Here is a 15000-nt window from a genome sequence, read left to right as displayed (position 1 = left end):
ACAGACTGGTTAGTCTCTGTTTGATTGATACATCAGATCATCTGGAGGATCTCAGCTGATCAATAATCTGTGTGTGTGTGTGTGTGTGTGTGTGTGTGTGTGTGTGTGTGTGTGTGTGTAAGCAGTATGCAGACAGTGACAGTGGAGACGACTCAGACAAAAGGTCCTGTGAGGAGAGCTGGAGGCTGATCTCCTCCCTGAGGGAGAAGCTACCTGCTAACAAGGTCCGCACACCTTCTACCTTCTACCTGTCTCTATGTCTCACCTTCTACCTGTCTACCTGTCTCTATGTCTCACCTTCTACCTGTCTCTATGTCACACCTTCTACCTTCTACCTGTCTCTATGTCTCACCTTCTACCTGTCTCTATGTCTCACCTTCTACCTGTCTCTATGTCACACCTTCTACCTTCTACCTGTCTCTATGTCTCACCTTCTACCTGTCTACCTGTCTCTATGTCTCACCTTCTACCTGTCTCTATGTCACACCTTCTACCTTCTACCTGTCTCTATGTCACACCTTCTACCTTCTACCTGTCTCTATGTCACACCTTCTACCTTCTACCTGTCTCTATGTCACACCTTCTACCTTCTACCTGTCTCTATGTCACACCTTCTACCTGTCTCTATGTCACACCTTCTACCTGTCTCTATGTCTCACCTTCTACCTGTCTCTATGTCACACCTTCTACCTGTCTCTATGTCACACCTTCTACCTGTCTCTATGTCTCACCTTCTACCTGTCTACCTGTCTCTATGTCACACCTTCTACCTGTCTACCTGTCTCTATGTCACACCTTCTACCTTCTACCTGTCTCTATGTCACACCTTCTACCTTCTACCTGTCTCTATGTCTCACCTTCTACCTGTCTACCTGTCTCTATGTCTCACCTTCTACCTGTCTCTATGTCACACCTTCTACCTTCTACCTGTCTCTATGTCTCACCTTCTACCTGTCTACCTGTCTCTATGTCTCACCTTCTACCTGTCTCTATGTCACACCTTCTACCTTCTACCTGTCTCTATGTCACACCTTCTACCTTCTACCTGTCTCTATGTCACACCTTCTACCTTCTACCTGTCTCTGTCACACCTTCTACCTTTTACCTGTCTCTATGTCACACCTTCTACCTGTCTCTATGTCACACCTTCTACCTGTCTCTATGTCACACCTTCTACCTGTCTCTATGTCTCACCTTCTACCTGTCTCTATGTCACACCTTCTACCTGTCTCTATGTCACACCTTCTACCTGTCTCTATGTCTCACCTTCTACCTGTCTCTATGTCACACCTTCTACCTGTCTCTATGTCACACCTTCTACCTGTTTACCTGTCTCTATGTCACACCTTCTACCTGTTTACCTGTCTCTATGTCACACCTTCTACCTGTCTACCTGTCTCTATGTCACACCTTCTACCTGTCTCTATGTCACACCTTCTACCTGTCTCTATGTCACACCTTCTACCTGTCTCTATGTCTCACCTTCTACCTGTCTACCTGTCTCTATGTCACACCTTCTACCTGTCTACCTGTCTCTATGTCACACCTTCTACCTGTCTCTATGTCACACCTTCTACCTGTCTCTATGTCACACCTTCTACCTGTCTCTATGTCACACCTTCTACCTGTCTCTATGTCTCACCTTCTACCTGTCTACCTGTCTCTATGTCACACCTTCTACCTGTTTACCTGTCTCTGTCACACCTTCTACCTGTCTACCTGTCTCTATGTCACACCTTCTACCTGTCTCTATGTCACACCTTCTACCTTCTACCTGTCTCGATGTCACACCTTCTACCTTCTACCTGTCTCGATGTCACACCTTCTACCTGTCTCTATGCCACACCTTCTACCTGTCTACCTGTCTCTATGTCACACCTTCTACCTGTCTACCTGTCTCTATGTCTCACCTTCTACCTGTTTACCTGTCTCTATGTCACACCTTCTACCTGTCTACCTGTCTCTATGTCACACCTTCTACCTGTCTCTATGTCACACCTTCTACCTGTCTACCTGTCTCTATGTCACACCTTCTACCTGTCTCTATGTCACACCTTCTACCTGTCTCCATGTCACACCTTCTACCTGTCTACCTGTCTCTATGTCACACCTTCTACCTGTCTCTATGTCACACCTTCTACCTGTCTACCTGTCTCTATGTCACACCTTCTACCTGTCTCTATGTCACACCTTCTACCTGTCTCTATGTCACACCTTCTACCTGTCTCTATGTCACACCTTCTACCTGTCTACCTGTCTCTATGTCACACCTTCTACCTGTCTCTATGTCACACCTTCTACCTGTCTCCATGTCACACCTTCTACCTGTCTACCTGTCTCTATGTCACACCTTCTACCTGTCTCTATGTCACACCTTCTACCTGTCTACCTGTCTCTATGTCACACCTTCTACCTGTCTCTATGTCACACCTTCTACCTGTCTCTATGTCACACCTTCTACCTTCTACCTGTCTCTATGTCACACCTTCTACCCGTCTCTATTAGAGATGCACCGATCCGATATCAATATCTGTATCGGTCCCGATATAGGAAAAAATTCTAGATCGGGTATCGGTGACAATGTGACCGATCCATAAAGGCAAATCTATTCAGTCCAATTATATGCGTTGTGCTCTGCGTAACGTCATGCGCTAGCGAACTGGCCGCATAGATTGTTTTCAAAATGGAGCGAGCGAAAGGATCAGCCATCTGGAACCGGGCAGCCGCTCTCAGTTGTCGGGGATAAGGGATTCCGGCTGCTAGTTAACCACCCGGAACCACGCTACGACATGGTAAGCCGAAAATATTTGTCGGAGACGGCGCTACCTGAACTGCACGGTAAAGTGTGCAAACACATATTGAAGGAGATAAAAGATGTCAAATCGATAAGTTTCACGACAGACATCTGGAGCTCCGACGTTTCCCCTGTGTCACTTTTAAGTTTAACAGCACACCGGCTGGATGAAACTTTTGTGCCACACAGTGCAATGTTAAATGCAACAAACTTTCGTGGGTCGCACACCAGCGAAGCGATAGCAGCTAGCCTGAAGGAAATGTTTGACAAGTGGCAAATTCCGTTGAGCAAAATCCACGTGATTCTGAGGGACAACGCCAGCAACATGAGAAAAGCGATGGACAACCTGGGGGCGCGTAGCGTCGGCTGCGTTTTTTAAATCGATTCAGCACTGTTTTTCTCTATTAGATCGGTATCAGATCGGTATCGGTCGATACTAAACCTCAGATATCTGTATCGATATCGGAAGTGAAAAACGTGGATCGGTGCATCCCTAGTCTCTGTCACACCTTCTACCTTCTACCTGTCTCTATGTCACACCTTATACCTTCTACCTGTCTCTCTGTCACACCTGTCTGTCTGTCTCCAGGTCCAGTCCATAGTGAAGCGGTGTGGTCTCCCCAGCAGTGGGAAGAGGAGGGAGCCTCTCCGGGTCTACCAGATCCCTCAGAGGAGGAGGATCAGCAAAGACCCCAAACGGGTCACCATGGAGGACCTCCGCATGCAGGCGGTCAAGGAGATCTGCTACGAGGTCTGTCACACACACATACACACACACACACACACACACACACACACACACACACACACACACATATAATGTTTCACCATGAGTCAGGTAGAGAACAGTTACTGAGCCACCCGTGAGGTATTGAGTTTTAACACAAGTCATAAAGTCAAAGAAGCTGACCCCCCCCCCCCCCCCCCCCCCCCCAGGTGGCTCTGGGAGACTTCCGTCACTCCCGTCAGGAGATAGAAGCTCTGTCCATCGTGAAGATGAAGGAGCTGAGCCGCATGTACGTGAAGAAGGACCCCAACGAGAGAGAGAGCTGGAGGTTGGTGTCCCAGGACGTGTGTGACACGGTGGGCATCGGGGAGGAGAGGAGCCCCCCCACGGAGGAGGGGGGAGGAGGGGGAGAGACGGGGGAGGGAGGAGGAGAGAAGGCTTACGACCTGAAGGCTCACATCGATAAATTGACCGACATTCTGGAGGTGAGTTCACTGATCAATCCATCCTGATCGATCAGAGTGGACAGAGACTGTACCACAGATAACAAACTCTCCTGTCTCCTCTCCTCTCTTGTCTCCTCTCCTCTCTTGTCTCCTCTCCTCTCTTGTCTCCTCTCTGGTCTTGTTTCCTCTCCTCTCTTGTCTCCTCTCTGGTTTCCTCTCCTCTTTTGTCTCCTCTCCTCATTTTTCTCCTCTCTTGTCTCCTCTCCTCACTTGTCTCCTCTCCTCACTTGTCTCCTCTCCGGTCTTGTTTCCTCTCCTCTCTTGTCTCCTCTCCTCTCTTGTTTCCTCTCCGGTCTTGTTTCCTCTCCTCTCTTGTCTCCTCTCCTCTCTGGTTTCCTCTCCTCACTTGTCTCCTCTCCTCTCTTGTCTCCTCTCTGGTCTTGTTTCCTCTCCCCTCTTGTCTCCTCTCTTCTCTGGTTTCCTCTCCTCTCTTGTCTCCTCTCCTCTCTTGTCTCCTCTCCTCATTTGTCTCCTCTCCTCTCTTGTCTCCTCTCCTCACTTGTCTCCTCTCCTCTCTTGTCTCCTCTCCGGTCTTGTTTCCTCTCCTCACTTGTCTCCTCTCCTCACTTGTCTCCTCTCCTCTCTTGTCTCCTCTCTTCTCTTGTCTCCTCTCCGGTCTTGTTTCCTCTCCTCTCTTGTTTCCTCTCCGGTCTTGTTTCCTCTCCTCTCTTGTCTCCTCTCCTCTCTGGTTTCCTGTCCTCACTTGTCTCCTCTCCTCTCTTGTCTCCTCTCCTCTCTTGTCTCCTCTCTTCTCTTGTCTCCTCTCCGGTCTTGTCTCCTCTCCGGTCTTGTTTCCTCTCTTCTCTTGTCTTCCAGGAAGTGAAGCTGCAGAACAACATGAAGGACGAGGAGATCAAAGCTCTGAGAGACCGGATGATAAAGATGGAGAGCATCATACCTGTCCAGGTACGTCCACACACCACGTCCTGGTCCTGGTCCCGGTCCCGGGTCTCTCCCCCGGTAACTGGTCCTCTTTTTGTCTCCAGGGTGACGACGATGATGATGATGAGGAGGCAAACGAAGAAGAAGAAGAACAAGAAGAAGAGGGCGGGTCTCCTCAGAGGGGCGAGGCCGGCGACGCCCCCCCACAACGCCGCCAGCCGGAGGTCCAGGTGAAGCGGCTGATGGACGAGGACCCGGCCTTCAGGAGAGGGCGCCTCCGCTGGCTGAAGCTGGAACAGCAGCGGCTCCTGAACCTTCAGCAGCAGAACATCACCAAGAAACTACGAGGACAGAACCAGAACCAGGGTCAGAGACCACGAAACGCAACACCTGAGACACGTAACACATGAGACACCTGAGACATGTAACACCTGAGACATGTAACACCTGAGACACGTAACACCTGAGACACCTGACACCTGAGACACCTGAGACACCTGAGACACGTAACACCTGAGACACCTGACACCTGAGACACGTAACACCTGAGACACCTGACACCTGAGACACGTAACACCTGAGACATGTAACACCTGAGACACGTAACACCTGAGACAGGTAACACCTGAGACACGTAACACCTGAGACACATGACACCTGAGACACCTGAGACACGTAACACCTGAGACACGTGACACCTGAGACACCTGAGACACATAACACCTGAGACACGTGACACCTGAGACACGTGACACCTGAGACACGTAACACCTGAGACACGTAACACCTGAGACACGTAACACCTGAGACACCTGAGACACGTAACACCTGAGACACCTGAGACACGTGACACCTGAGACACGTGACACCTGAGACACGTAACACCTGAGACACCTGAGACACGTGACACCTGAGACACGTGACACCTGAGACACCTGAGACACGTAACACCTGAGACACCTGAGACACGTGACACCTGAGACACGTGACACCTGAGACACGTAACACCTGAGACACGTAACACCTGAGACACCTGAGACACGTGACACCTGAGACACGTGACACCTGAGACACCTGAGACACGTAACACCTGAGACACCTGAGACACGTGACACCTGAGACACGTGACACCTGAGACACGTAACACCTGAGACACGTAACACCTGAGACACCTGAGACACGTAACACCTGAGACACCTGAGACACGTAACACCTGGGACACCTGAGACACGTGACACCTGAGACACCTGAGACACGTGACACCTGAGACACCTGACACCTGACACCTGAGACACGTTGTATAGGTTGTTTCAGGAGACACCTGACAGATGTCCTGTCTCCCCCTTCCTCCCCCTACAGGTCAGAACTCCCCAGTTGTCCCCGTCCACCTCCCTGGTACCGGCCGCTTCATCCCCCCCCAGGAGTGCAAGCTCAAGTTCCCCTTCAAGAGTAATCCCGCCCACCGGTTGTCATGGGGACCGGCCAGCGCCGCCCTGCAGGCTCTGGGTCTGGGGGAGGGAGGGGGAGACTGGGGGGAGGAGGAGGGAGGAGGAGGAGGAGGATGGGGTAAAAGCTCCCCATCGCCCCCTCCCCCTCAGGGTCCCCCTCTCTTGCCCCTCCCCTTCCCGGCTCCGCCCCCTCGCATGCGCACCCCGAGCCCTCATCGCGCCTGGCAGCAACGCAACCAGGGCAACCAGAGCAACCAGGGCGGCTTTTACCACCAGGGTGGCAACAACAACCAAAACCAGCAACGCCGCTACCGCCGCAACTCTCTGGACAGCTCCGCCCATGGCAACGGTAGTTATGACCACGACCAGCATCATCAGGGAGGCGGCGGCGGTCACCAGGGGCGACCGAGACAGAGGAGGGGGGCGTCGCCCAGTCCCGGTGGTGAGAGAGGAGGAGGGGGAGGAGGGGGAGGAGGGGGGAGGGGCAGAGATGGAGGCTTCCATTACAATCCTCACCAGCAACACCCGTTCCAGCACCACCCCTACTACAGCCCCCACAATGCACCATTCCAGCCGGGACCTTACCCCAACTACCACAGCCTGCCGCGCTCCGGGGCCCCGCCCCCTCCCGCCGACATGCTGCTGCTGGGGGCGGGGCCGCCGCCGGGTGGGTGGGGCTTCACCACCCCCCCTAGGATGAGACGGCAGTTCAGTGCACCGGACCTCAAACACAACAAGGAGACGCCCATCTGACCTCTGATTGGCTGCAGGACTTGATGCTGGAGAGGACTGTGTGTGTGTGTGTGTGTGTGTGTGTGTGTGTGTGTGTGTGTGTGTGTGTGTCCGTCAGCACTTTCACAATACTGAGTCACACACCAGCTAACATCACACACAGCCTGTATCTTCAGTCCTGCTGTGTGTGTGTGTGTGTGTGTGTGTGTGTGTGTGTGTGTGTGTGTGTGTGTGAGAGAGTGTGTATGTAGCCTGCTCCTAGCCTTAGCACGTTAGCACAGGTTATCTGTTTTTATTGATCGCTGTGGTCGTGATCGATCGTTTATCAAAAGGTGCCTTAAAGCTGAAGTGGCTAGCTACTGTTAGCGGAAGTCTCCTGTTGTTGTTGTTGTTGTTGTTGTTACTTAAAGATGAAGTACGTCGGTTTGTACGTTAGCCGCCGTTAGCCCAGGAGGCTAACTAGCCAGAGAGCGTCTGTGTTAGCTTCGGGCTAGTCAGTTAGCCTGAGCCAGGAGAAACGAGTGGTTAGCTTTTATTAAGGCTAACGTGCTGCACAAAGTGGGGAAGAGTTAGCTTAGCTTAGCTTAGCTTAGCCAAGGCAGCGTTCGTGTTGTACGGGAATCACAAGTTTATTTGTTGGGAACTTTTTCCCTGAAGCTTGTGTTTCCCGTGTGACATTGAATGCTACGTGGCTGAACGCTACAAACCAAAGACAGACAGGCTGCTGTACAGACAGACAGAGACAGACAGACAGACAGAGAGAGAGAGAGACAGACAGACAGAGAGACAGACAGACAGACAGAGAGAGACACAGACAGACAGACAGACAGGTGTGAGGAGGAGGAGAGACTCGCATGTTGAATCTTCTCAAAGCGTTGTGTGTATATTTGAAGTGTTATTTTGACGTTTATTTTGTATGAAGATGAATCTTTAACGTGTTGCCTTCAATGTCTCTGGCAACGGTGGGAAAAATGTAGAAAGTGATGCCTCATGGGAGATGTAGGAATACAGACGTGGGAGAGATTGTAAGGAATCGTGATGGATTGTGGTGCATGTGAGCAAGGAACTCTGGGAAATGTAGTGTGAGACAGGTGGAGAAGAGAAGAAGAGATTTGACACTATGTCAAATCTCTGATATGACATGTTCTGTGTGATTTCAAGGATCTCACGATAAAACGATTTATTATTATAAGGGACGGAGATAAACTGCAGCTGCCTTCAGGGGAAGTTGGAAATGTGGCTTTTTTATGCTGCATTTAATGTCACTTTAAAGGCTTTAAAGATCTTGAGATGATATGAAAAAGAAGAAGCAGCAAATGATAAATGAACAGATTAATTGATTATCAAATTAGTTGCTGAGTCGGTGTTGTGTTCACTGACCCTGGGAAGTTGTAAAAACAACCAGCCCAGCCACGTATTCCCCACTCCCCCTGAACGCAGCCTCGCTGGTTTGACTCCGCCCTGAGAGACGACACGTTTACTGTCAGCTGGGAGTTAACCCCGCCCACACACAGCGATGCATTGTGGGAGAACGACAAAGTGACTTTAAGGCCTTTTGTAACAAAAGGTCAGAACCAACCAATGGGAGCGCTCGATGAGTGACGATGATGATGACACTATAACTGATTGTGATTGGCCAGAGAAGCATGACATCAGCAGATGTTTACTTTTGCTTGTTTTGCTCTGCTGTCTCTGGAATCCACCAATCACAGGACAATCTTGATAACCTGCTGCCACCGCCGGGGTTGATGGGAAATGAAGTTTTCCCTTTGTTTTTGTTTTTTTTTAATTTTTCTGATATTTTTTATCTCGGGCTTCTGATTGGCTGCTGTTCTTTCTTTGTGTATTCATTGGCTTCCTGTATTTTAACCCCGCCTCCGACCTTCGCTTTGTGATGTCATCACGTCGTCATCACGATTATTGATTTAATTATAACGTTTAATATCGGGTTCTTTAGATGCTGCTCAAGGAGCTGTGTGTGTATGTGTGTGTGTGTGTGTGTGTGTGTGTGTGTGTGTGTGTGTGTGTATGTTCATGTTTGTGTGTGTATGTTCATGTTCGTGTGTGTGTGTGTGTATGTTCATGTTTGTGTGTGTGTGTGTGTGTGTGTGTGTGTGTGTGTATGTTCATGTGTGTGTGTGTGTGTGTGTGTGTGTGTATATGTTCATGTGTGTGTGTGTGTGTGTTTCCGGGTTAATTATGAATCATAATCTGAAGTTTGTTTTCTTCTATAAATCATTGAATTGTTCTTCTGATCGTCTGTTAACTTTTGTTATTTTTGAGGAGGGGGGGGGGCATTCAGAACACCTGAACATTCTACAACTGACAGGCCCCGCCCCCATTCCCTTCCCCCAATCACAACCTCACTATGACATGGACACGATAACATCACGGTGTAGCCCCTCCCCCCCAGTGTTTGTTGTTGTTTGTGAACCTCAGCATCCACCTGCAGACAACACAACGACAATAAACCGTCAAACACGACGACGATAAACTGTCAAACACGACGACAATAAACCGTCAAACACGACGACAGTAAACCGTCAAACACGACGACAGTGAACCGTCAAACACGACGACAGTAAACCGTCAAACACGACGACAGTAAACCGTCAAACACGACGACAGTAAACCGTCAAACACGACGACAGTAAACGTCAAACACGACGACAGTAAACCGTCAAACACGACGACAGTAAACCGTCAAACACGACGACAGTAAACGTGAAACACGACGACGATAAACCGTGAAACACGACGACAGTAAACCGTCAAACACGACGACGATAAACCGTCAAACACGACGACAGTAAACCGTCAAACACGACGACAGTAAACGTCAAACACGACGACAGTAAACGTGAAACACGACGACAGTAAACGTCAAACACGACGACGATAAACCGTCAAACACAACGACAGTAAACCGTCAAATATGACGGCAATAAATCGGCAAACACGACGACAGTAAACCGTCAAACACGACAGTAAACCGTCAAACACGACAACGATAAACCGTCAAACACAACGACAGTAAACCGTCAAACATGACGGCAATAAATCGGCAAACACGACGACAGTAAACCGTGAAACACGACGACAGTAAACCGTCAAACACGACGACAGTAAACGTCAAACACGACGACAGTAAACGTCAAACACGACGACGATAAACCGTCAAACACGACGACAGTAAACCGTCAAATATGACGGCAATAAATCGGCAAACACGACGACAGTAAACCGTCAAACACGACGACAGTAAACCGTCAAACACGACAGTAAACCGTCAAACACGACAACGATAAACCGTCAAACACGACGACGATAAACCGTCAAACACGACGACAGTAAACCGTCAAACACGACGGCAGTAAACCGTCAAACACGACGGCAGTAAACCGTCAAACACGACGACAGTAAACCGTCAAACACGATGACAGTAAACCGTCAAACACGACGACAGTAAACCGTCAAACACGACGACAGTAAACCGTCAAACACGACTGTGCTTCACTTCAGGCGGCGAGCTGAACCACGAGAACACAACGTGTTCATAAACATGGTCAAAAACATTCTCTTTAACTCATTCATCTTTCATAACATGAACCATTGGTAATAACAGGAACATCTTCTACTTTGTCATTCAAACACAAACACAACCAGAGAAACACTATCAACACACCAACAGCTGGTCTTATCACTTCCTGCTTCACTTCCTGGTGACGTCGTCCTCTCCATCGGCGTGGTTTCTCCTCTCAGAGTCTCAGGATCTTCTTCCAGAATGCAGCTCTTCTTCTTCTTCGTCTTCGTCCTCCTGTCCTGCCTCGTCCCCACGGTGACGCCGTGGGCCGGTTGCCACAGGGACCGGGACAAGGACCACCGGACGAGGGAGAACTGTACGACGCTCGGCTTCACCGGTGTACCGGTGGGATTCGAACCCACGACCAGGGTAACCCAAAAAAGAAAAATACAACATTTAAGTTTATTTTTCAGAATTAATATTTGGAGTTATTAGATTATATTATCAACAATATTCATATTTTTCAATACGTATTTGTATCTTTAAATAAATAGAAATGTGCAAAAATTACATTAAATTATCTAAATGTTAAAAACAATTAACTGTTTTGGGTTTCTTAAAATAAAAACCTTCCACACATTTTACACTAAAAAATATTCACTTATTTTGGTAATTTTTCTATTACAATTTGCTCATAATTCTTTAATTTGAACATCAGTATTTAGTATAATGATACAATAATATGCAACACAATATATCTGACCAGCTGGATCTTTAGTTGTTAAAATGGAGATGAATGAGATTTTCTCACTTCTGGAACAGAACTTCTGGTTTTGTCTTCTTTGGGCGACATTATCTCTTAATAATAAGATCATTAAATTTATATATATATACATGTGTATACATGTATATATATATATACATGTGTATATATATATATATACATGTGTGTGTATATATATATATATATGTGTATATATATATATATATATATATATACGTGTGTGTATATATAATACGTGTGTGTGTGTGTGTATATATATATACATATATATATATATATATATACGTATATATATATATATACGTGTATATATATATATATATACGTATATATATATATATATATATATATATATATATATACGTGTATATATATATATATACATATGTATATATATATATATATAACTGGACCCTGATTGGACGAAAGTGTTTTGACTGACAGGACAAGACCACAGCGGAGACACCAGCTTCCTGTTTCAGACGATAAGACGACAGTTTGACAGGAAAACCCTGACGGCTTCCAACTGTCTGTCTTCTTCTTCTTCTTTTTTTCTGTTTCTTTTTTAGGTTTTTTTGTTTCCCAAAAACCAGTTCTCCAGTCTGTCCTGGTCCTCCTTCCAGATCTTCACCAAAATCTATGAGCTGGACCTCACAGGAAACGAGGTGTCTGAACGTGAACCCTGAAACTACAACGTTAAAGCTCATTTTACTATTATATTTAGAACTTAAAGGTTTCATGACTTTCTACCTCCAGATTCCAGAAGTGACCCCCAGCGTCGCTCCGATCCTCCCCAGCCTCAGTGTCCTCCGACTGGGATCGAACCGCCTGACGTCCCTCTCTGACGGCTCCTTCTCCGCCTGTCCCGGTCTGACCGAACTCTACCTGGACCACAACGCCATGGACTCTCTGAGGGACCACACCTTCTCTGGCCTCAGCAAGCTGGAGGTCAGTGTGTCAGCCTGTTAGCAAGGAGGTTAGGATGCAGAACATGAAGGTAGCATGAAGGGAAGTTAGGATGCATACTGTGAAGGTAGCATGAAGGGAAGTTAGGATACATATCGTGAAGGTTGTGTGTTAGGAGGTTAGGACACATACTGTGAAGGTTGCGTGTTAGGAGGTTAGGACACATACTGTGAAGGTTGCGTGTTAGGAGGTTAGGACACATACTGTGAAGTTTGCGTGTTAGGAGGTTAGGACACATACTGTGAAGGTTGCGTGTTTGGAGGTTAGGACACATACTGTGAAGGTTGCGTGTTAGGAGGTTAGGACACATACTGTGAAGGTTGCGTGTTAGGAGGTTAGGACACATACTGTGAAGGTTGCATGTTAGGAGGCTAGGACACATACTGTGAAGGTTGCGTGTTAGGAGGTTAGGACACATACTGTGAAGGTTGCGTGTTAGGAGGTTAGGACACATACTGTGAAGGTTGCGTGTTAGGAGGTTAGGACACATACTGTGAAGGTTGCGTGCGAGGAGGTTAGGAATACATGAGGATACAATGTTAGAAAGTAGGACACATAGGATGTGAGGAAGGTATGATGACCTGGATACTTTGAACAGACTTCTTAGTGTTCTTACTGGACAACGCTCAGCTCCTCATTGGTTCTCTGTCCTCTAGATCCTGGACTTGTCGTCCAATCGTATCAAAGTGCTTCCCGAGCTCTTGCTCCACCCCCTCCCCGCCATCGAGACCCTCTACCTGGAGAACAACAAGGTGGGAGAACACAGAGCCTTTCTATGTTGTTGTTCATCGTCAGCAGGTTGGCACGTCTAACTCCCCGTTTCCTTTTTCACTTCAGATCACGGTGATGCCAGATGGTTGGTTCAGCCAGAAGAAGGAGGTGCCGTACCTCTACCTCTCAGCCAATCCCTGGGCCTGCTACTGTTCCCTCCGTTACTTGAGTCTATACGTTGACGAATATGAACTCAACGTCTACGTCCGGGACGGACCGGTCATCGAACCCGGCGCCGAAAGTGTGGTGAGTACCAAGTTAGGACGCAGAACATGAAGGTAGCATGATAGGAAGTTAGGAAACATACCATGAAGGTACCTTGATAGGAAGTTAGGATGCATACCATGAAGGTGCATGATAGGAAGTTAGGATGCATACCATGAAGGTAGCATGATAGGAAGTTAGGATGCATACCATGAAGGTACCTTGATAGGAAGTTAGGAAACATACCATGAAGGTACCTTGATAGGAAGTTAGGAAACATACCATGAAGGTACCTTGATAGGAAGTTAGGATGCAGAACTTGAAGGTAGCTGGTTGTTGCTTTGATGCATATTTTAAAGTCTTTTTCTTCCTGTGACTTATTGTTATTGTTGTTATTATTGTTGTTGTTATTGTTGTTGTTATTGTTGTTGCTTTCTGTTCTCAGGTCTGTGAGTCTCCTCAGCAGCTTAAGAATAAACCTGTAATGAGTCTGGACGAAACTGATCTGTGTCCACCAGAAGCAGGTCCAACCGAAGACTTCAGCGAGCTCACTTACAATACAGATACTCCTACTGCTCCTCCTTCTCCTCCTCCTCCTTCTCCTCCTCCTCCTCCTACCACTACTCCTCCTACCACTGCTGCCCCTCCTCCTCCTGCTACTATTACTACTGAACCATATGCTGGTTCGTGGTCAGGGGTTAGAGGTGACGTGTCTTTGTTTGCCAACAAGGCGACCGTCAACAAGGCAACCACCACCAACAAGGCAACCACCACCGAGGCAACCACCAACAAGGCAACCACCACCAACAAGGCAACCACCACCAACAAGGCAACCACCACCGAGGCAACCACCAACAAGGCAACCACCACCAACAAGGCAACCACCACCGAGGCAACCACCAACAAGGCAACCACCACCAACAAGGCAACCACCACCAACGAGGCAACCACCAACGAGGCAACCACCAACAAGGCAACCACTACCGAGGCAACCACCAACAAGGCAACCACCAACAAGGCAACCACCACTGAGGCAACCACCAACAAGGCAACCACCACCAACAAGGCAACCACCACCAACAAGGCAACCACTACCGAGGCAACCACCAACAAGGCAACTGCCACCAAGCTGACCGCTGTCCGAGGTGCCGGCGCGTTCTGTTTTTGGCTCTTCGCAGGTTGCCTGTTGCTGTGCGCGGCGGCGGCGGCGTGCGTCTTGGTGACTCTGGCGAGGGCGATCGTCTGGTACAGGAGGGCGTACAAACCGCTGTGTGCGATGCTGGCGAGGAGGCGAGGAGGAGGTGAGGTTGTGAGGATGCTGCCGCGCAACAAGAAGGAAGAGAGGGAGGTGGCAGGAGGAGGAGGAGGAGTGGCGGCGCTGTATCGCTCTGTGCTGTTCGTCCACAGAGAGGGAGGAGGAGCTACAGAGAAGGGAGGTGAGGGAAGGAAGGAACGACTCCTTGTCACTCTGGAGCCGACTGGAGGAGGAGGAGGAGCACGAGAGGAGGAAGGAGAGAGAGGAGGGAGGGAGGAGAAGGGAGTGTACAGGAAGACGTTGTACCGTCTCTCAAGCAAAGAGGAGGAGCTAGAGAGATGGAGGGACGTGACGGAGGAGTGTCGGGTCTCCACAGAAGAGGGAGGGAGGAGGCGAGGAGACGAGACG

The 15000-nt window shown here is 48.6% G+C and overlaps 1 protein-coding gene across 2 annotated transcripts in view; it reads left to right on the top strand.

Annotated features, from left to right (window-relative positions):
* The window catches only part of LOC137874395 (kinesin-like protein KIF1C), a 23995-nt gene extending 14658 nt beyond the window's left edge, over positions 1–9337 (top strand). For both annotated transcript variants that reach the window (XM_068713053.1, XM_068713054.1), the window contains 7 exons: positions 1–8; positions 126–224; positions 3384–3545; positions 3731–4006; positions 4844–4933; positions 5014–5275; positions 6269–9337. The exon at positions 1–8 is cut by the window's left edge and continues 65 nt beyond it. In XM_068713053.1, the coding sequence (XP_068569154.1) occupies positions 1–8; positions 126–224; positions 3384–3545; positions 3731–4006; positions 4844–4933; positions 5014–5275; positions 6269–7110 (1739 nt within the window). In that variant the 3' untranslated portion in view covers positions 7111–9337. The remainder of the gene's footprint in view (positions 9–125; positions 225–3383; positions 3546–3730; positions 4007–4843; positions 4934–5013; positions 5276–6268) is intronic.
* The last annotated feature ends 5663 nt before the right edge of the window (positions 9338–15000 follow it).

Source organism: Cebidichthys violaceus, unplaced genomic scaffold (assembly GCF_023349555.1).
Source record: "Cebidichthys violaceus isolate CVI_PGR_0920_01 unplaced genomic scaffold, fCebVio1.0.p SCAF_19, whole genome shotgun sequence".
Lineage (NCBI taxonomy): Eukaryota > Metazoa > Chordata > Actinopteri > Perciformes > Stichaeidae > Cebidichthys > Cebidichthys violaceus.
The sequence above is the reverse complement of the archived record's forward strand: the minus strand, read 5'-3'. Positions and strand labels throughout refer to the sequence as shown.